Source organism: Hemitrygon akajei, chromosome 31, assembly GCF_048418815.1.
Source record: "Hemitrygon akajei chromosome 31, sHemAka1.3, whole genome shotgun sequence".
NCBI lineage: Eukaryota > Metazoa > Chordata > Chondrichthyes > Myliobatiformes > Dasyatidae > Hemitrygon > Hemitrygon akajei.
Window position 1 is genome coordinate 13,138,454 of NC_133154.1, and position 22,895 is coordinate 13,161,348.

The window sequence follows — 22,895 nt, forward strand, 5'->3', positions numbered from 1 at the left end:
GAACATCCTCTCCACGTCCACTCTATCGAGGCCTTTCAATAATCGATGGGTTTCAAAGAGATCCCCCTCATTCTTCTAAACTCCAGCGAGTACAAGGCCCGGAGCCATCAAATGCTCCTCATATGTTAACCCTTTCATTCACGGGATCCTTCTCGTGAACCTCCCCTGGATCTTTACACCTTCCAGATCTCCCAGCCCTCCCTTACCAAACTGATCCACTCTCTTTCTCCTCAACAGAAAGACTGGCCAATTAAAATATCTGTTCGCCGCCTCTTCAAGAAATGGTAAGATTTCTCAACGCTGACACAGGAGAAACTTTCCGCCTAAACCCCCCCGCTCAACTTTGGTCACCAGATATAACGTGTACTGGTGCAACCAAAGGAGTTGAAGAATCCATTTCGGGGGCCCTGCCGTTTGATGTTTAATATTCTGTGCATTATTTGCTCCGTTTTTACGCGATTTGTTCTCATTTTGCGCGTTGGGTGGTTGATGTTTTTCTTTAAATGGTTTCCACGGTGTTGCTTTGTTCGGTGGCTGCCTACGGGAGGATAAATTGCAAGGTCTGTACTGTATCCGTACAGCCCTGTGCAAAAATCTTAGGCACAGATCTATATATATATATATATATATATAGATCGAACACGCCGCTCCATGGCCTCCTGTCTAACAAGATGAGGCCACCTTATATTCCGTCTGGGTAGCCTCCAACCTGACGGCATGAACATCGACTTCTCTCTATTACAAAATCCCTCTGCCTTCCCCTGTTCTTCTACTCCCCACTCTGGCCTTTTAACTCCTCTCACCTGCCTACCACTGCCCCCTGGGTCCCCTCTTCCTTCCCTTTTTCCCATGATCCACTCTCCTCACCTTACAGAGTAATTCCTCTCCAGCCCTTTCCCTTTCCCACCCACCTGGCTTCATCTATCACCTTCCCCTCCTCCCACCTTTTCATTCTGGCATCTTTCCCCTTCTTTTCAGGACCAGAAGGGTCTCGGCCTGAAGTCTAGAAGGTTTATTCATTTCCGTAGATGCTGACTGACCTGCTGAGTTCCTCCGGCATTTTGTGTGTGCTGCTTTATGTAGCCGGGGCACCTAGCATTTCTGCACAGTGCTGTAGTAATTCCACGTATTGCACTGTACCGCAAACTAAAACATACCTCATGACATATGATAAACCTGATTCTGATATGGGTCTCTATTGCGGGCTGAGAGTGGGAAGGGGGCAGGAAGAGGGGAAACATGGTTGGGGAAGAGGGGAATCACAGTTGGGGGAAAGGGGAATCACGGTTGGGGGAGAGGGGAATTATGGTTGGGGGAGAGGGGAATCACGGTTGGGGGAGAGGGGAATCACGGTTGGGGGAGGGGGAATCACGGTTGGGGGAGAGGGGAATCACGGTTCGGGGAAAGGGGAATCACGGTTGGGGGAGAGGGGTATCACGGTTGAGGGAGGGGGAATCACGGTTGGGGGAGAGGGGAATCACGGTTGGGGGAAAGGGGAATCACAGTTGGGGGAGAGGGGAATCACGGTTGGGGGAGGGGGAATCACGGTTCGGGGAGAGGGGAATCACGGTTGGGGGAGAGGGGAATCATGGTTCGGGGAGAGGGGAATCACGGTTCGGGGAAAGGGGAATCACGGTTGGGGGAGAGGGGAATCACGGTTGGGGGAAAGGGGAATCACGGTTGGGGAAAGGGGAATCACGGTTGGGGGAGAGGGAATCACGGTTGGGGGAGAGGGGAATCACGGTTCGGGGAAAGGGGAATCACGGTTGGGGGAGAGGGGTATCACGGTTGAGGGAGGGGGAATCACGGTTGGGGGAGAGGGGAATCACGGTTGGGGGAGAGGGGAATCACGGTTCGGGGAGAGGGGAATCACGGTTGGGGGAGAGGGGAATCACAGTTGGGGGAGAGGGGAATCACGGTTCGGGAAAAGGGGAATCACGGTTGGGGGAGAGGGGTATCACGGTTGAGGGAGGGGGAATCACGGTTGAGGGAGAGGGGAATCACGGTTCGGGGAGAGGGGAATCACGGTTCGGGGAAAGGGGAATCACGGTTGGGGGAGAGGGGAATCACGGTTCGGGGAAAGGGGAATCACGGTTGGGGGAGAGGGGTATCACGGTTGAGGGAGGGGGAATCACGGTTGGGAAGAGGGGAATCACGGTTGGGGAAAGGGGAATCACAGTTGGGGAGAGGGGAATCATGGTTGGGGGAGAGGGGAATCACGGTTGGGGGAAAGGGGAATCACGGTTGGGGAAAGGGGAATCACGGTTGGGGGAAAGGGGAATCACGGTTGGGGGAGAGGGGAATCACGGTTGAGAGAGAGGGGAATCACGGTTGAGAGAGAGGGGAATCACGGTTGGGGGAGAGGGGAATCACGGTTGAGGGAGAGGGGAATCACGGTTGGGGAAAGGGGAATCACGGTTGGGGGAAAGGGGAATCACGGTTGGGGGAGAGGGAATCACGGTTGGGGAAAGGGGAATCACGGTTGGGGGAGAGGGAATCACGGTTGGGGGAGAGGGGAATCACGGTTCGGGGAAAGGGGAATCACGGTTGGGGGAGAGGGGTATCACGGTTGAGGGCGGGGGAATCACGGTTGGGGGAGAGGGGAATCACGGTTGGGGGAAAGGGGAATCACGGTTGGGGAAAGGGGAATCACGGTTGGGGGAGAGGGAATCACGGTTCGGGGAAAGGGGAATCACGGTTGGGGGAGAGGGGTATCACGGTTGAGGGAGGGGGAATCACGGTTGAGGGAGAGGGGAATCACGGTTCGGGGAGAGGGGAATCACGGTTGGGGGAGAGGGGAATCACGGTTCGGGGAAAGGGGGAATCACGGTTGGGTGAGAGGGGTATCACGGTTGAGGGAGGGGGAATCACGGTTGGGGGAGAGGGGAATCACGGTTGGGGGAAAGGGGAATCACAGTTGGGGGAGAGGGGAATCACGGTTGGGGGAGAGGGGAATCACGGTTCGGGGAAAGGGGAATCACGGTTGGGGGAGAGGGGTATCACGGTTGAGGGAGGGGGAATCACGGTTGAGGGAGAGGGGAATCACGGTTCGGGGAGAGGGGAATCACGGTTCGGGGAAAGGGGAATCACGGTTGGGGGAGAGGGGAATCACGGTTCGGGGAAAGGGGAATCACGGTTGGGGAGAGGGGTATCACGGTTGAGGGAGGGGGAATCACGGTTGGGGGAAAGGGGAATCACGGTTGGGGGAGAGGGGTATCACGGTTGAGGGCGGGGGAATCACGGTTGGGGGAGAGGGGAATCACGGTTGGGGGAAAGGGGAATCACGGTTGGGGAAAGGGGAATCACATTTGGGGGAGAGGGAATCACGGTTCGGGGAAAGGGGAATCACGGTTGGGGGAGAGGGGTATCACGGTTGAGGGAGGGGGAATCACGGTTGAGGGAGAGGGGAATCACGGTTCGGGGAGAGGGGAATCACGGTTGGGGGAGAGGGGAATCACGGTTCGGGGAAAGGGGAATCACGGTTGGGTGAGAGGGGTATCACGGTTGAGGGAGGGGGAATCACGGTTGGGGGAGAGGGGAATCACGGTTGGGGGAAAGGGGAATCACAGTTGGGGGAGAGGGGAATCACGGTTGGGGGAGAGGGGAATCACGGTTCGGGGAAAGGGGAATCACGGTTGGGGGAGAGGGGTATCACGGTTGAGGGAGGGGGAATCACGGTTGAGGGAGAGGGGAATCACGGTTCGGGGAGAGGGGAATCACGGTTCGGGGAAAGGGGAATCACGGTTGGGGGAGAGGGGAATCACGGTTCGGGGAAAGGGGAATCACGGTTGGGGGAGAGGGGTATCACGGTTGAGGGAGGGGGAATCACGGTTGGGGGAAAGGGGAATCACAGTTGAGAGAGAGGGGAATCACGGTTGAGAGAGAGGGGAATCACGGTTGGGGAGAGGGGAATCACGATTGGGGGAGAGGGGAATCACGATTGGGGAAAGGGGAATCACGGTTGGGGGAGAGGGGAATCACGGTTGAGGGAGAGGGGAATCACGGTTCGGGGAAAGGGGAATCACGGTTGGGGAAAGGGGAATCACGGTTGGGGGAAAGGGGAATCACGGTTGGGGGAGAGGGGAATCACGGTTGGGGAGAGGGGAATCACGGTTGAGAGAGAGGGGAATCACGGTTGGGGGAAAGGGGAATCACGGTTGGGGGAGAGGGGAATCACGGTTGAGGGAGAGGGGAATCACGGTTGGGGGAGAGGAGAATCACGGTTGAGGGAGAGGGGAATCAAGGTTGAGGGAGAGGGGAATCACGGTTGGGGGAGAGGGGAATCACGGTTGAGAGAGAGGGGAATCACGGTTGAGGGAAAGGGGAATCACGGTTGGGGAGAGGGGAATCACGGTTGGGGGAAAGGGGAATCGGTTGGGGGAAAGGGGAATCACGGTTGAGGGAGAGGGGAATCACGGTTGAGAGAGAGGGGAATCACGGTTGGGGGAGAGGGGAATCACGGTTGGAGAGAGGGGAATCACGGTTGGGGGAAAGGGGAATCACAGTTGAGAGAGAGAGGAATCACAGTTGGGGGAGAGGGGAATCACGGTTGAGGGAGAGGGGAATCACGGTTGGGGAGAGGGAAGGAGGCTGAAAGCACCAGAGACGTTCTATAATGATCAATAAAGCAATTGTTTGGAATCAAATGATCTTGCCTGGTGTCTCAGGCCTGGGTGTGCCTGCACCCTCGCCACCCCTACCCCTGGCACTGCTTCTCTGCCACCCCTCCTGCAGTGCTCCAGCCTCACCATTCGCAACACCCTTTGCTTTCGTCAGGTGTACAAACTGGCTCTTCATACAGTACTGTGCAAAAGTCTTAGGCACCTTAGCTATATATATTTTCCTAAGACCTTAGCACATTACTGTACATACTTTTGGAGGCGTTCCTAAATAAAAAGGCAGAGGCGTTTTAAGTTTAACCGTAACAACTCACTTCATTGTCAACCAAATGCAGAACATAAAACCTGGTTAAAAAAGGGTTGCGTCATTACGTCAGACCAGTCTCTTAAAGTGACCATTTATCATTTCCTGTCAGTACAGGCACTCCTGTGCATAATATCACTTTATGGACATACAATCTATTTATATAGGTAAGCTATCTCATGTATTTATATTTATTGTGTTTTTTTATTATTGTGTTCTTTATGATGTTGGCACGTGGCCAAGTGGCTAAGGCGTTGGTCTGGTGATCTGAAGGTCGCTAGTTCGAGCCTCAGCTGAGGCAGTGTGTTGTGTCCTTGAGCAAGGCACTTAACAACACACTGCTCTGCGACGACACCGGTGCCAAGCTGTATGGGTCCTAATGCCCTTCCCTTGGACAACATCGGTGGCATGGAGAGGGGAGACTTGCTGCTTGGGCAACTGCCGGTCTCCCATACAACCCTGCCCAGACCTGCGCCCTGGAAACTTCCCAAGGCGCGAATCCATGGTCTCTTGAGACTAACGGATGCCTTTTTTTTCCTTTATCTTATTGTGTCTTTTTTTGTGCTGCAACAGATCCAGAGTAACAATTATTTCATTCTCCTTGACAATAGTGATCCGGAACAGTTACTACCGCGCGACTATCAGGCCCATGAACGAAAGGAGAGAACTCCACTGGCTTGCCCATCCACTGAGATGTTCCCACCACCAATGACCTCAGTTTAAGGATTCTTTATCTTGTTATTTCATGGTCTCATTATTTATTGATGTTTATTTATATTTGCACTTGCACAGTTTGTGTTCTGGTCGATCTTTCATTGATCCTGTCATAGAACATAAAGCATAGAAATCTACAGCACACTACAGGCCCTTCGGCCCACAATGTTGTACCGACCCTGTAACCTACTCTAGAAACGGCCTAGAATTTCCCCTACTGCATAGCCCCCTATTTTTCTAAGCTCCGTGTATCTATCTAAGAGGCTCTTGAAAGAGCTTCCACCACTGCCGCCGGCAGAGCGCGTTATTTCTAAGATTCAGTAATTTGTCGCCCTCCTCCTTCCCGTTCATCCAAGGTCTACTGTCCTCTCCTATCAAGTTCTTCCCTGGTCAACACCCTCGGCCACTGCACGGGACAGTTTCCAGAACCTTGGGATGGTTTCCTTCAATGAACATTTAGCCACTGTGATTGCATCATTCTCTTGTCAAGGAAATGCTTCAACACATCTTGAAAAAAAAACATCAATAATCAAGTCAAGTCGCTTTTGACCAATACCTATTTATGTTCTTCACATGGGCACCATCTGCAAATTCATGAACTGTCCATTAGAGGGTGGAGTATGAATTCTTCCCATCTTCACTAGTTTCCCTGGATTTTGTAAAGTGTTGTTCACAAACTTGATTTACACCTTGCGATAAAACCATAGTTACTATTCTAAAGGTTTGCCGATTATGTCCACGGGGGAAAATAAAGTTTCTCAGGGTTGTATATGTACGCTGATAATAAAATTGACTTAGAGCTTTGAACTAAATGCAGCCATCGCAAGTGATGTCTTGTAACACGCCTTGTTGCCCATGCATTGGAGCCACTTGCTTCCACTAATGCACGAGTTTATTGTTGGACAGCAACCCCCAAGCAGCTCAGCAACTGGCGTTGCACAACCGCATCTGTGTGCCTGTGTCATCCAGACCCCGAAAGTAAAATCATTACCTACCCCTGACAACACCGGGAAAGAGCGAGGCACGTCGGACATGCCCAGCTTGTGTTGGATGGTGGCTGACGATACGATCTGCGCGGACGACAGGGCCAGGGCTTTGTCTTTAGCTGACTGGTCCTAATGGATGAGAGAAGAGGCTGTGAGACACAACACCGCGCTGCCACGAAGCAGTCTTGCGTCAGGGCTCAATGATTAACCCGCTGCTAAGTGGACGGCTCGAATCTCTTCGCAGCCCTTCCCAGCTTCAGGACAACACGGAGCTCGGTACAGTCCGAGGAGCAGTCCCGGTTGCAATGGAGGTCTCAGGGAGACAATGGATGAATCTCGTACAGTGTGCCGACAATCGGCAATGCAATAGTGATGAAGGAGGCAGTTTCAGTCACACTGATTGAGGGATAAATGTTAGTCCTTCGATGCTGAGACAGGAGATAGTTAGCATCTAATATCGGACAATGTCTTCTGCTAAACATCACAGAACCCTCCAACAGTGGGTGCTCCCTCAGTACTGCCCCTCCTACAGTGGGTACTCCCTCACTACTGCCCCTCCTACAGTGGGTACTCCCTCACTACTGCCCCTCCAACAGTGGGTGCTCCCTCAGTACTGCCCCTCCTACAGTGGGTACTCCCTCACTACTGCCCCTCCAACAGTGGGTGCTCCCTCAGTACTGCCCCTCCTACAGTGGGTACTCCCTCACTACTGCCCCTCCTACAGTGGGTACTCCCTCACTACTGACCCCCTACAGTGGGTGCTCCCTCAGTACTACCCCTCCTACAGTGGGTGTTCCTTCACTACTGACCCCCTACAGTGGGTGCTCCCTCAGTACTACCCCTCCTACAGTGGGTACTCCCTCACTACTGACCCCCTACAGTGGGTGCTCCGTCAGTACTGCCCCTCCTACAGTGGGTACTCCCTCACTACTGACCCCCTACAGTGGGTGCTCCCTCAGTACTACCCCTCCTACAGTGGGTACTCCCTCACTACTGCCCCTCCTACAGTGGGTACTCCCTCACTACTGACCCCCTACAGTGGGTGCTCCCTCAGTACTACCCCTCCTACAGTGGGTGCTCCCTCAGTACTGCCCCTCCTACAGTGGGTGCTCCCTCAGTACTGCCCCTCCTACAATGGGTGCTCCCTCAGTACTGCCCCTCCTACAGTGGGTGTTCCCTCAGTACTGCCCCTCCTACAGTGGGTACTCCCTCACTACTGACCCCCTACAGTGGGTGCTCCCTCAGTACTGCCCCTCCTACAGTAGGTGCTCCCTCACTACTGACCCCCTACAGTGGGTGCTCCCTCAGTACTGCCCCTCCACCAGGCATCCATCATTAAGGACACCCATCAGCCAGGATCAAAGAACGTGAACTCAGGAATAGCCTCTCTCTGCCCCCCCACCACCTTCAGATTTCTGATTGGCCTTTGGAATCGATAAACACTACCTCAGTACTTTTCTCCTCTTTTTACAAAGCTTTTTGAATTTAACTTTTTAAAATATATATATATACACTGCCCGTCCACAGTGGGTGCAGTATAACATATTTAATGTATAGTTACTCCTGTCATTCACAGATTTTAATTATTAAGTGTTCTGTGACCACACAACAACAAATTTCATGACATGTGCCAGTGATGTTAAAGTTGGTTCTGAGTTCCTCCACTATTTTGTGTGTGTTGCTCTGCATTTCCAGCACCTGCAGAACCTCTTGCATTAATAATGCAAAGAATTTGTTCCCCAGTAGAGTAGCTGCTCATTTACGGGGCTGGTGTCTGAAGTAAACTGCTCTCACCCCTATTCGAGAAGGACCGAACTGTTCAGCCAGGGATTCTAACTGCAGAAGGAATATTTCCCCTTGGACCTACTGTAATCTTAACAGAGCACTCAGTGTGGTTTTGGAGCAGAACGTCAGAATTTGAACATTAATTAAAGTGGGCAGCAGGACGTGGGCATCGCAGGCAATTGTCCAGCGTTCGTTGTAAATGCCAGGCTGCCTTGAGTAGGCGATGGCCAGATGGTGAGAAACTTTCACTGCTGCAGTGTCCTTTGTGTGATGCTATTCACACCATCCTGCTGGGCGGGGAGTTCCAACAAATGGTGACACACACTCAGTGGCCACTTTATTAGATACCTCCTGTACCCAACAAAATGGCCACTGAGTGTGTATGTTCACAGTCTTCTGCTGCTGTGGCCCGTCTGCTTCAGGGTTTGATATGCTGTGCGTTCAGAGATGCTCTTCGGCACACCACTGTCGTATCATGTGGTTATTTGTCACCTTTAACAAGTCTGGCCATTCTCCTCGGACCTCTCTCATTTACAAGGTGTTTTTGCCCACAGAACTGCCACTCCCTGGGTCTTCCTTTGTTTCATGCACCGTTCCCTCTAAACTCTAGAGACCTTTGTGCGTGGTAATGTTACAGCTATATAACACCTTGGTCAGACCCTGCTTGGAGGACTGTGTTCAGTTCTGGTCACCTCACTACAGGAAGGATGTGGATGCTATAGAGAGAGTGCAGAGGAGATTCACAAGGACGTTGCCTGGATTGGAGAGAGTACCTTATGAGAATAGATTGAGTGAGCTTGGCCTTTTCTCCTTGGAGCAACGGAGGGTGAGAGGTGACTTGATAGAGGAGTATAAGACGATGAGAGGCATTGACTGTGTGGATAGCCAGAGGCTTTTTCCCAGGGCTAAAATGGCTAACATGAGGGGGCATAGTTTTAAGGTGCTTGGAAGCAGGTACAGGGGGGACGTCAGGGGTAAGTTTTTTACACAGAGAGTGGCGGGTGTGTGGAATGCATTGTTGGCGGTGGTGGTGGAGGTGGATACAATAGGGTCTTTTAAGAGCCTCTTAGATAGGTACATGGAGCTTAGAAAAATAGAGGGCTATGTGCTAGGGAAATTCTAGGCAGTTTCTAGAGTAGGTTACATAGTCAGCACAACATTGTGGGCCGAAGGGCCTGTAATCTGCTGTAGATTTCTGTGTTCTATGTTCTAAATTCCCAGGAGATTGGCAGATTCTGAAATACACAAACCATTTTGTCGGCACTAACAATCACTCCATGGTCAAAGTCACTTCGATCATATTTCTTCTCCTTTCTGATGTTTGGACTGACGAACAACTGAAGCTCGTGACCATGTCAGCATGCTTTTATGCATTGAGTTGCTATTGCACGATTGGCTGATTTGATAGTTATGTTGATGAGAATGTGTAATAAAGTGGCCACTGAGTGCATTTCCAACTAGGATGACCTGTAGTCTGTGAGGGTGGTGGACCCATGATTCTGGTGGTAGAGATCGATCACAGGCTATGCATGTGACAATTTTACATACTGCCGCTAGGTGGCGCTGGTGTGGCGTGGAAATTAGTGTGTCGTGCATAATGGATGGGGGTGTGAATCAAGACATGGATGGTGTTTAAACTCGGAGTTAAATTCATCCAAGCGATGAGAAATATCCATTACTGTCCTAATGTATGCCTTGTTGGTAGGATAAAGAGATGGCTCATTTGTCACGGAAAGTACAAACAGCTCTTGTAACCAATTCCACAGACCACTCCCACTCCAACATGTCTGTCCATGGCCTCCTCTACCGTCAAGATGAGGCCACACGCAGGTCGATGGAGCAATACCTTATCTCCCGCCTAGGTAGCCTCCTTCCTGCTGGAATGAACATCCAACTCACTGACCTCCGTTGATACCCCTGCCCCCCACCCTTACCCCCATCCCTATCTATTATTTCAGTCTGGTTCTCTTTCTCTTTTTCTCCCCTCACTATAATCTCTCCCTCCCAGCCCTACCTCTCTCTCTTTTATTTCCCATAATTCTCCACCTTCCCCCTAGCCCATTTCCCTCCATCCTATCACTTCCCAGCTCTCTACTTTATCCCTCCCCCCACTTCTTATCCCCCCTCGACCATCCCATGTTACTTCACTCCTGATGAAGGGTTTCGGCCTGAAACGTCATTATTACCTCCTCCCATAGATGCTGTCTGGCCTGCTGAGTTCTGCCAGCATTTTGTGTTTTTTATTTCTTGTAACCATATTGTTCACGTTTCTGATGAAGGTGACCCCTTAGCTTGCGGATAGTGGGGAACAAACACAGTGACGTGGTTGAACGGCAATAAGCGTTATAAAGAAGGCACAACAGCGCTGCCGTTAGAAACTTACGCAGACTTGGCATGTCCTCTAAAACTTTGACAAACTTCTAGAGATGCAGAGTGAGTGCCCCCCCGACTAGGTGCACCACGTCCAGGTATGGAAGGACCAAAGCCCAAGGACTGAAAACTTGCAAAAAGTGGTGGATACAGCCCAGTACGAAGCCCACTCCGCCATTGAGCAGATTTACGAGGGGCACTGACCTCGGAAAGCAGCGTCGAGGACTCTGGCCAAGCAGGCCATGCTCTCTTCTCACTGCTGCCATCGGGACAGAGGGGCAGGAGCCTCAGGTCCCACACCACCAAGTTCAGGAACAGTTATCACCCTTCAGCCACCAGGCTCCTGAACCAGAGTGGATAACTTCACTCACCTCAACGGTGAACTGACCCCACAACCTATGGACTCACTTTCAAGGACTCCACCACTCATGTCCTCAGTATTAATTATCTATCTATTTATTTGGACAGATTGTCTTCTTTTGCTCACCGGTTGCCTGTCAGTCTTAGTTTGTGTGAAGTTTTTCACTGATTCTGTTGTATTTCTTTGTTCTATTGTGAAAGTCTGCGAGAAGATGTATCTCGGGGTAATATATGGTGACACGTATGTACTTCGGTAACAATTTTACTTTGATTTTGAACTTTTTAGGTGATTAGGGATGATAACTACCTGACTCTTGTGTGTGGGTGGGGAAGAGAATAACTTGCCACTCACCAGCTCACTATTATTACGTTGGGAACAGTTGCTGAAATGACAGAATGAAGGTCAACACTGAAGCAGCTGAAGGTGGCTGCTCCAAAGGCTTTGCCCTTCCGACAAGACAAGGACTCCTCTGGTTGGAAGTTCAGCCTCTGAGAGCGGAGCTCAAGTAGGAACAACGTCTTCGTGTAGCCGTTAAGCTGCACGACAGATGCTGGCCTTGGTCAATAATACTATGCCAGGGACAATTACAACAGATACACCTGGCAACACGTTTGTGTACACCTTGGAGCAGTTACAGTGCGTTCTTGGGCCATCAAAGTAAATTTTATTATCATGCCACCCCCTACAACCCCGAGGTTCTTTTTCCTGTGGGCAGACTCAGCGAATCCATGGAATACTTTACTTCATTGTCACCAAACAATTGATACTAGAGCGTACAATCATCACAGCGATATTTGATTCTGCGCTTCGCGCTCCCTGGAGTACAAATCGAAGTAAATATAATAAAAATTTAAATTAGAAATCATAATTAGAAAATAGAAAAGGGAAAGTAAGGTAGTGCAAGTCAGGTCTGGATATTTGGAAGGTACGGCCCAGATCCGGGTCAGGATCTGTTCAGCAGTCTTATCACAGTTGGAAAGAAGCTGTTCCCAAATCTGGCCGTACGAATCTTCAAGCTCCTGAACCTTCTCCCGGAGAGAAGGAGGACAAAAAGTGTGTTGGCTGGGTGGGTCGTGTCCTTGATTGTCCTGGCAGCACTGCTCCAACAGCGTGTGGTGTAAAGTGAGTCCAAGGATGGAAGATTGGTTTGTGTGATGTGCTGGGCTGTGTTCACGATCTTCTGCAGCTTCTTCCGGTCTTGGACAGGACAACTTCCATACCAGGTTGTGATGCACCGTAGAAGAATGCTTTCTACGGTGCATCTATAAAAATTAGTGAGGGTTTTAGGGGACAGGCCAAATCTCTTCAGCTTTCTCAGGAAGTAAAGGCGCTGGTGGGCCTCCTTCTATTAACTATAATAATAGTAACTATAACAAGGTCAATGAAAGAGCAAAAGCAGAACAGAGAAGACAACAAACTGTGCAAATGCAAATATAAATAAATAGCAATAAATAATGGGGACATCAGATAACAAGATAAAGAATCCTTAAAGTGAGATCGTTGGTGGTGGGGACATCTCAATGGATGGGTGTAGTGTAGTTATCACCTTTGGTTTAAGAGCCTGATCGTTGAGGGCTAATAACTGTTTTTTGAACCTGGTGGTGCGAGTCCAGAGGCACCTGTACCTTCTACCTGATGGCAGCAACGAGAAAAGAGCCTGGCCTGGGTGGTGGGGGTCTCTGATGATGGATGCTGCTCGCTATTGACTCGTTCAGCTGTATCCACGTATGGTTTGAATGATAATTAAACCTGATTTGATTTCCTACTGCAGTGTTTCATGTGGACGTGCCCAATAACTGGGAGGGCGTTACCCGTGATGTACGGATTGAATTCGCCGCCTTTTGTCGGATTTTCCATTCAAAGGGCATTGGTGTTCCCATAATGCAGCCAGTCAGTGCACTTCCCTCTATAAGAAGTTCGTCAAAGTTTGTGATGTCGTGCCGAATCTCCGCAGGCTCCTAAGGAACAGCAATTAGTGCGAGTCTTTGAACCCCCCCGAGGGAGAGTGAAATTACGTGCTCACCAGGGCAAGGAGCAGGCAGTGGGACTGAGCGACAACCAAGAAAAAAGGGGCGGTGACACTGAGGTTGTACCTGTCCAGCTGCCTACCACCAGGGGCAGTGATGCACCTTCAATAATTCTCGGAGACGGGAGGCAAACGATAGGCTTATATTAGCTGCAAGAGACCACCACACAACATCCTGGAGACTGAGGGAGGAGCAGTGCCTCCAATCGCCTTTATACAGGGGTCTGTGGGAGGAGCCACAGGAGCAGTCAGCGGGGGGGGGTCTGTGGGAGGGGCCACAGGAGCAGTCAGCAGGGGGTCTGTGGGAGGAGCCACAGGAGCAGTCGGCAGGGGTCTGTGGGAGGAGCCACAGGAGGGGTCAGCAGGGGTCAGTGGGAGGGGCCACAGGAGCAGTCAGCGGGGGGTCTGTGGGAGGAGTCAGCAGGGGTCTGTGGGAGGAGCCACAGGAGGAGTCAGCAGGGGTCAGTGGGAGGGGCCACAGGAGCAGTCAGCGGGGGTCTGTGGGAGGAGCCACAGGAGGAGTCAGCAGGGGTCAGTGGGAGGGGCCACAGGAGCAGTCAGCAGGGGGGGTCAGTGGGAGGAGCCACAGGAGCAGTCAGCAGGGGGTCAGTGGGAGGAGCCACAGGAGCAGTCAGCAGGGGGGGTCAGTGGGAGGAGCCACAGGAGCAGTCAGCAGGGGGGGTCAGTGGGAGGAGCCACAGGAGCTGTCAGCAGGGGGGGTCAGTGGGAGGAGCCACAGGAGCAGTCAGCAGGGGTCAGTGGGAGGAGCCACAGGAGCAGTCAGCAGGGGTCAGTGGGAGGAGCCACAGGAGCAGTCAGCAGGGGGTCAGTGGGAGGAGCCACAGGAGCAGTCAGCAGGGGTCAGTGGGAGGAGCCACAGGAGCTGTCAGCAGGGGTCAGTGGGAGGAGCCACAGGAGCAGTCAGCAGGGGTCAGTGGGAGGAGCCACAGGAGCAGTCAGCGGGGGGGGGTCAGTGGGAGGAGCCACAGGAGCAGTCAGCAGGGGTCAGTGGGAGGAGCCACAGGAGCAGTCAGCAGGGGTCAGTGGGAGGAGCCACAGGAGCAGTCAGCAGGGGTCAGTGGGAGGAGCCACAGGAGCAGTCAGCAGGGGGTCAGTGGGAGGAGCCACAGGAGCAGTCAGCAGGGGTCAGTGGGAGGAGCCACAGGAGCTGTCAGCAGGGGTCTGTGGGAGGAGCCACAGGAGCAGTCAGCGGGGGGGGGGGGTCAGTGGGAGGAGCCACAGGAGCAGTGGGTCTGTGGGAGGAGCCACAGGAGCAGTCAGCAGGGGTCTGTGGGAGGAGCCACAGGAGCAGTCAGCAGGGGTCAGTGGGAGGAGTCAGCAGGGGTCTGTGGGAGGAGCCACAGGAGCAGTCAGCAGGGGGTCAGTGGGAGGAGCCACAGGAGCAGTCAGCAGGGGTCAGTGGGAGGGGCCACAGGAGCAGTCAGCAGGGGTCAGTGGGAGGAGTCAGCAGGGGTCTGTGGGAGGAGCCACAGGAGCAGTCAGCAGGGGGTCAGTGGGAGGGGCCACAGGAGCAGTCAGCAGGGGTCAGTGGGAGGAGCCACAGGAGCAGTCAGCAGGGGGTCTGTGGGAGGAGCCACAGGAGCAGTCAGCAGGGGTCAGTGGGAGGGGCCACAGGAGCAGTCAGCAGGGGTCAGTGGGAGGAGTCAGCAGGGGTCTGTGGGAGGAGCCACAGGAGCAGTCAGCAGGGGGTCAGTGGGAGGGGCCACAGGAGCAGTCAGCAGGGGTCTGTGGGAGGAGCCACAGGAGCTGTCAGCAGGGGGTCAGTGGGAGGAGCCACAGGAGCAGTCAGCAGGGGGGGTCTGTGGGAGGAGCCACAGGAGCAGTCAGCAGGGGGTCTGTGGGAGGAGCCACAGGAGCAGTCAGCAGGGGTCTGTGGGAGGAGTCACTGGAGCAGTCAGCAGGGGGTCTGTGGGAGGAGCCACAGGAGCAGTCAGCAGGGGGTCTGTGGGAGGAGCCACAGGAGCAGTCAGCAGGGGGTCTGTGGGAGGAGCCACAGGAGCAGTCAGCAGGGGGTCTGTGGGAGGAGCCACAGGAGCAGTCAGCAGGGGTCAGTGGGAGGGGCCACAGGAGCAGTCAGCAGGGGTCAGTGGGAGGAGCCACAGGAGCAGTCAGCAGGGGTCAGTGGGAGGAGCCACAGGAGCAGTCAGCAGGGGTCAGTGGGAGGAGCCACAGGAGCTGTCAGCAGGGGGTCTGTGGGAGGAGCCACAGGAGCAGTCAGCAGGGGGTCAGTGGGAGGAGCCACAGGAGCAGTCAGCAGGGGTCAGTGGGAGGAGCCACAGGAGCAGTCAGCAGGGGTCTGTGGGAGGAGCCACAGGAGCAGTCAGCAGGGGGTCTGTGAGAGGAGCCACAGGAGCAGTCAGCAGGGGTCTGTGGGAGGAGCCACAGGAGCAGTCAGCAGGGGGTCAGTGGGAGGAGTCACAGGAGCAGTCAGCAGGGGGGGGGGGGGGCGTGTCCAGACAGGTATATGTAGTTCACCACAGGCAGTTAGGGTAAAGCTATGTGTCTGTCACTAGAGTGGTGAGAAATGGTATGGACACTTAAATTCTTTCAAAACTGTTGTGTGTTTGATCTGTCAATAATATTTGAGTGATCTTGTGTATAGCTTAGTAGAGGGCTATAGGTAAGCCTAGTAATTTCTAAGGTAGGGACATGTTCGGCACAACTTTGTGGGCTGAAGGGCCTGTATTGTGCTGTAGATTTTCTATGTTTCTCTGTTGTTCGATTAAGCTTTCCTGTTGCTTTAAATAATTCATTACGGGTTGTATGGACGCTACGTTGATTGTATACGTCATCACGCTCGTGATACGTGCGTGCCTCGCTTAAAGTAAACCAGAAGTTGCACCGGTATTTTTGGGACTCCCGCCTTCATTTGAGTTAATTTAACGTTTCGAAGTTACAAAACATAATTTAAAAAGATTCAATGTATTCTGTTCATTGAGCTGCCCGCGAGGAGGGTTAGAAGTCACAACCTTTGAGAGCAGGTGAGTCCTTACCTTCAACTTGCTGTGTATCTCACGGGACTTCCGTCGAGCAAGTACCTGAATGTGACTCGATACCTGTCGGAGGAGGGAGATGGAAACTCCGGAGTTAGAGGCAGGGTTTTCACTGGTCCACAGTGGACGGGAGAGATCACCACTCACCCACAGTCACCGAGAATATAGTCCGTATGTATAGGCATCAGACACACAGCGTTCATACACTTGTGTTTGTATCGAACAGCATCAATCTAACTCTTCCCTCCCATTTCCTGTCATCCATGTCCCTATCTAATAGTGTTTTAAATATATCCACCTTTACCACTGCGTTCCACGCACCCTCCACTCTCTGGGTAAATAACCTACCTCTAACATCCCCCCCCCACCCCCCATACTTCCCTCCAGTCGCGTTAAAATTATGTTGTCTCCTATTAGCCATTGTTGCGCTGGGAAAGAGTGGCTGGCTGTCTGGTCTATCTATGCGCCTTGTACACACCCACACACACACACACACACACACACACACACACACACACACACACACACACACACACACACACACACACACACACACACACACACACACACACACTCTCTTACTTTCGGAAAGTTCTGGACTAACCTGCTTCCGAGTCCGTGTTTTCCCTGTGCGCAACTTGATGTATCTGGCAATTAACTCATTCCGCCCTGGGGGGGAAAGAAACGAGAGCTAGTAACCGGTCACTGAAGCAGCGTCGAGTTAACGGTATTAACTGCACCCGCAAATATGAAGCGTCTGCAGTGGATCTACGAGAAAGCAGATGGTCTCTAATTTATTAAAGCACGGACTGCACAAGGGCTTTTACGTGGTGCAGTTTTATTTGGGTATTACACTGGCCCAATGAGCTTGTAACACCCATGAGACCGATGAACCTATCAAGCAGTACGTCTTTGGACTGTGGGAGGAAACTGGAGTACCTGGGGGGAAACCCATGTGATCATGGGGAGAACGTACAAACTCCTTACAGACGGTGGTGGGAAATGAACCTGGGTCACGAGTGCTGTACTGAGTTAAGCTAGTCGCTATGCTACCTTGCCGCCCACAACAGATTAACTTACAAAACTCTCAGAGTCTTCAGCCAAAAACTTGCTTCAGACTGCTTGAGGGAGAAGACTCGGTGGAAGAAGAAGGTTTCGAGGAATTTCTTGAGGGAGAGAGCGAGGAATGAGAGGAGCTTAGGACAAGGATTTGAGAGCCCAGGGTCTTGGCAGCTGGGGTCTGGAATCATTACAGGAAGCTGACGACCACCTCAGATGCTGGTGGGACAGGGGCGAATGAGTCGGGGAATGGAGGTTTATCAGCAGGGTTTTTCCCCTCGGGTGGGGTGAGACTAGGACTAGTGTCATAGGTTATGGGGTGAAAGGTGGGAGGGTGCTCCGAATGTGGATGTGGGTTGAATTGCAATATTTTGATGACAGAGGAATGAGGACTATGGCCTGGGTGCAGGTAGATGGGACAAGACTGGAACAGAGTTAAAGGGCTGTTGCCGTGCTCCTGTAGTACTCCAGGACTTTATGACCATGGAGAATTATCTGTAGTCTTCTGCACACTGGTTGAACACCCAAGTTGGTGTGGTCTTTCATTGATTCTGTTATGGTTATTATTCGAAGATGGATTTATTGAGTATGGCCACAAGTCTGTAGTCTAGTGTAGTTTTTTATGTTGTTTTATGTAGTCTAGTGTAGCCTTGTGCTGTCTAGTGTAGCTTTTGTGTTTCATGTAGCACCAGGGTCCTGGAAGCCAGCAGCATCTCTACTTTCTGCGAAGGCTGAGGAAAGTCCATCTCCCACACCCCCCCATCCTCATCACATTCTACAGGGGTTGTATTGAGAGCATCCTGAGCAGCTGCATCACTGCCTGGTTCGGGAATTGCACCATCTCGGATCGCAAGACCCTGCAGCGGATAGTGAGGTCAGCTGAGAAGATCATCGGGGTCTCTCTTCCCGCCATTACGGACATTTACACCACTCGCTGCATCCGCAAAGCAAACAGCATTATGAAGGACCCCACGCACCCCTCATACAAACTCTTCTCCCTCCTGCCGTCTGGGAAAACGTACCAAAGCATTCGGGCTCTCACGACCAGACTATGTAACAGTTACTTCCCTCAAACCATCAGACTCCTCAGTACCAGAGTCTAGACTGACATCTACATCATTTATTATTATATTGTAATTTGTCCTCTGCTGTGCCTATTGTCTTGTTTATTAATGATTGTACTGCCCTGCACTGTTTTGTGCTCTTTATGTAGTCCAGTGCAGATTTTATGTTGTTTTTACATAGTCTAGTGTAGCCTTGAGTTGTCTCACATAGTCCAGTGTAGTTTTTGTGTTTCATGTAGCACCAGGGTCCTGGAGGAACATTGTTTCATTTTTACTGTGTACAGTACCAGCAGTTTATGGTCGAAATGACAATAAAATCGACTTGACTTGAAGAAAATGAATCTCAGGGAGGGTTGTATATGGTGACATGTGTGAACTTTGAGGATAAATTTACTTTGAACTCTGTAGTTTGTGGTCTTTCTCCAGAGTGTGATCAAACTCAGTAATGGGGTATCAGGGTAGCGTAGTGGTTAGCACAGCGGTTTCCAGTGCAGGCGACTTGGGTTCAATTCCTGCCGCTGCCTGTGAGGAGTATGTAAGTTCACCCCGTGACCGCGTGGGTTTCCTCCGGGTGCGCCCAAAGACGTAGTGGTTGGTAGGGTAACTGGTCATTGTAAATTGTCTCAGGATTAGGCCAGGATTAAGTTGGGGGTTTGCTGGGCGGTGAGGCTCGAAGGGTCGGAAGGGCCTGTCCGCACTGTATCTCAACAAACAAATAAATAGATAGATAAATATGGGTAAATCCTAGCACACGTTCCTCATCCTCTGAAGCAGGAGTTCGGGGAAGAAGACCACCACCTCTTTCACAAAGGTAATTAATGGTGGGGCCTGCCAGCAATGACCACAATCGAGGGGACACACATACAGGTCTGCCCTGTGGGACCGTGGCCACGGTTTGGGTCTGGTCTGCCCTGCTGAGCTGTAAACCAGCCCATTGACTCGTCAAGCTCCCAATCCCCAAGCCACACACCAAACTCTGCCTTTGCGAGTCCAGATTGTCCCTCAGCCCGAGGCTCCTGATACCCTTACTGTCCACGGGCCTGTTCACACACGGTGGGTTATGCCTCCCAATGTCCATGTTACTCAGGCCTACCAACCTAGGTAGAGTGGAAATGGAGAGAATGCTTCCAGTAGTGGGGGAGTCTAGGACCAGAGGGCACAGCCTTTAGAACAGACGTGAGAAAGAACTTCTTTAGCCAGAGGGTGGTGAATCTGTGGAATTCATTGTCACAGACGGCTGTGGGCCAAGTCATTAGGTACATTGAAAACAGAGGTTGCTAAGTTCTTCATAAGGGTGTCAAAGGTTATGGAAAAAAGGCAGAAGAAGGGGTTGAGGGAAAATAAATCACCATGGTCAAATGACAGAGCAGTCTCAATGGGCTGAATGGCCTAATTCTGCTCCTAAGTCTTAAGGTTTTATAGCCTTGAGGCTCTCAGTGAATAATTTTTAGCCATCTTTACAATTAAATTGGAGATTACGCTGACAGAAAGGAATGTGAAGTATTAGGGAAGTTCAAAGTTTGTTTATTATAGAAGTATGTATACATTATACTAACTTGAGATTTGTCTGCTGGCAGGCAGGCCACGAAACAAGGAAGCCCAAAAGATCCCATCAACAGAAAGAAGACTGCGAAACGCCCAGCGAGCAGAGAGAGAAAAAGTCAAATGGTGCAAACAATGAAAGTAAGCAAGCAGCATCCGGAGTGAAAGTGAGCCCACAGACGTGAAGCCCGGAGCAGGCCGCAGGCGCAGTTCAGCGCAGAACCAAGTAAAGGTCACACAGCAGCGAGCAGAAACTCCCGTTTCGCTTTACCTAAGACCGTAAGACATAGGAGCAGAATTAGGCCATTTGGCCCATCGAGTCTGCACTGCTACTCATCACGGCTGATCCACTTCCCTCCGAACCCCAATCTCCTGCCTTCTCCCCTTAAATACACCCAATGACTTGGCCTCTACAGCCGCCCGCGACAATGAATTCCACAAATTCACCACCCTCTGGCTGAAAAAATTCCTCCTCACCTGAGTTCTAAATGGACATCCCTCCATTCTGAGGTTGTTCCCTCTGGTCCTCAACTCCCCCACCACAGGAAACATCCACTCAATTTAGGCCTTTCAACAATCAGTCTGTTTTTAAAGAGGTCACCCCTCAGTCTTCTAAATTCCAGCAAGTACAGGCCTAGAGCCATCAAACGCTCCAAATATGTTAACCCTTTTACTCCTGGAATCATTTCATAAACTTCCTCTGAGCCCTCTCCAATGTCAGCACATTCTTACTTAGATAATGGGCCCAAAACTGCTCCCAATACTTCATGTGAGGCCTCACCAGCTCTTTATAAAGCCTCAACATAACATCCTTGCTTTTATATTCTATTCCTCTCGAAATGAATGCTAACATTGCATTGGCTTTCCTCTCCACGGACTCAACCTGTAAATTAACGTTTAGGGAATCCTGCACAAGGACTCCCGAGTCCCTTTGCACCTCGGATTTTGGAATTTCCTCCCCGTTTTTAAAAGATAGTCTTTAGCCAAAGTGCATGACCATACATTTCTCAACACTATAATCCATTTGCCATTCTTTGCCCATTCTCCTAATCTGTAAATTCATGCTGATATTTATGCACATTTTATTCCATATCCATGCTTCTAACTTACTTTTATATATTTCTGTATAATTGAATATTGTCAATTTTTATTGTATATTGTGCCAACACTCCACAGAAATTTCCTCATCGATACAAACATATAGAACAAGAAAAATTCATCCTTAATCCTTGATGGTCAACATATTACCACTGCTGGGCTCCCACTGTAAACACACTGAGTGGCAGGAGGTCACTGCTGACCAAAGACCAACTGGACCGACCACCCAAACACAGGAGTAGGCCAGAGCCCGGATATCCTGTGGTCAGTGACTAACCTCTGACTCCCCAGAGCTTTTCCACCATACACAAAGCACGTCAGCAATGTGACAATCCGGTCAGCCCTGTTTGGCGTCTGCCTCCGAGGTGGACAAGGCCAGGTGGTTCGTGGAAACAGCAGTGGCTGCAGAATCCCCCTTCCAAACACACACCTTCCTTAGTTGGGAGCCCGTAACCATCCCCTCGACAGCACTGGTTCCAAATCCAGGAACTTCCTACCCAACCTTTTACATCGGATCTTTACCAGGACTCCTGTCTATCATCTTCTGACAGAATTAGGAATGTGTATTAAGCGCCAATCCTGCCATTTATACCCAGATCATACCTACAAGTTAAAGGTTGATTGGAACCGTACACAAACACATAAAATAAAATTACGGGGTTTTAGGTTAATTGCATTCAGCTTTTATTATACATTTTAAATGATCGTGAAGCAGTATTAATGTGCCCCCTGCCAAGATCCAAACTTGTCTTTTTCCGTTGCTAGGCAACCACGTCAGCCTTTGGCCTGCTTCTCTTTGCTCCATTCTTCAGGGCTCCTGCAATTTGCTTGTGAATGTGAGCCTGCAGCTTGCTGCCGGGAATTGCGCCGCGGTTCCCTTAGGGACCAGCAGGTGCAGGGCTTTTCAAGGCATTGGCAGCCCACAAGACCTCTTGCTCTGGCGAGCAGCTGCTGGCTGTCGCTTCCCTCTGGTCTCTTTCAGCTCCGAGCAGCATTTATACAGGCCCCTTGTACTTCACAAAGGGCCTCTAATGGATCAGCTGAACTGGCGTAAAGACGCTTTTAAACAGTGCTCTAAGAAACAAGGCTAACTGACTGTGGAATCTCCTTCTTTGCCCTTGCTATTTGTGCATGCAGCCACTCAGACACGTTAATACTACAAAGGAGCCACATGGTTGTACGTCTGTGTTTAGCTTCTCGTACGGTCCAATGCATCTTCGCCGTGAAGATTTTTTTAAAAAAATCCCACACAAGTGAAGTTCAAGACTAACACTTCAAACCAGAAATTTATAACTAATGGTTTATACTTTTTTAAAATTATTTTATCTGTTGTTTGTCTTTTTAAGTTGCTGCTGTTTGGAAGGTTTTCTTTCCCATTGCCATACCGATCCAAGATATTCTCCACACTCGTCCGGACATTCCTCCCTCTCCTGTTCCTTACCAAGCAGCGCACCGAGAGGCCCTTTCCAAGCGACACACTCCCCTCACTCAGTCTCGAAGAGCTTTAGTTTCTGGTGGTGATCACCGTCCAGTGATCTTTCTCAACAGGGACATTGATGGATAAGGTTAGTCATACACACAAGGGGTTCTGCAGATACTGGAAATCCAGAGCAACACGCGCAAAATGCTGGAGGAGGCAGCATCTGTGGACACAGCCCTGTGTGCACAATATTCTCAGTAATACATATTCACTGTCATCCCTTTATTTCAGTATTCATGCCCTGGCCTCCGTCGGTCAGGGTCAAACATGGATGTTCAGATACGCCATCCAGGGCAGTACAATATGGAGAGCAAGCTGTTGCCCATGTAGCAAGCTCCCTCTCTCCACGCATCTGATGGACCCAAAGCAACGGCAGAGACCGATACAGTTTGGTACCAGCGGCGCCGCAGGGGTTGCCAGTCAGCGTTCAACTCAATGTAGGACTCCCTTAGGGACTCCAGCTCCGGATTTTA

The 22,895-nt window shown here is 51.2% G+C and overlaps 1 protein-coding gene across 5 annotated transcripts in view; it reads right to left on the bottom strand.

The window, feature by feature from the left end:
* LOC140719312 (transcriptional enhancer factor TEF-1-like) overlaps positions 1–22,895 on the bottom strand; it is an 81,783-nt gene that overhangs the window by 20,337 nt on the left and 38,551 nt on the right. For 4 of the 5 annotated variants that reach the window (XM_073033861.1, XM_073033860.1, XM_073033859.1 and 1 more), the window contains exons 3-5: positions 16,784–16,848; positions 16,180–16,242; positions 6,633–6,752 (exon numbers count right to left, since the gene is read on the bottom strand). In XM_073033861.1, the coding sequence (XP_072889962.1) occupies positions 6,633–6,752; positions 16,180–16,242; positions 16,784–16,848 (248 nt within the window). The remainder of the gene's footprint in view (positions 1–6,632; positions 6,753–16,179; positions 16,243–16,783; positions 16,849–22,895) is intronic. The other variant, XM_073033862.1, reaches the window with a different exon arrangement.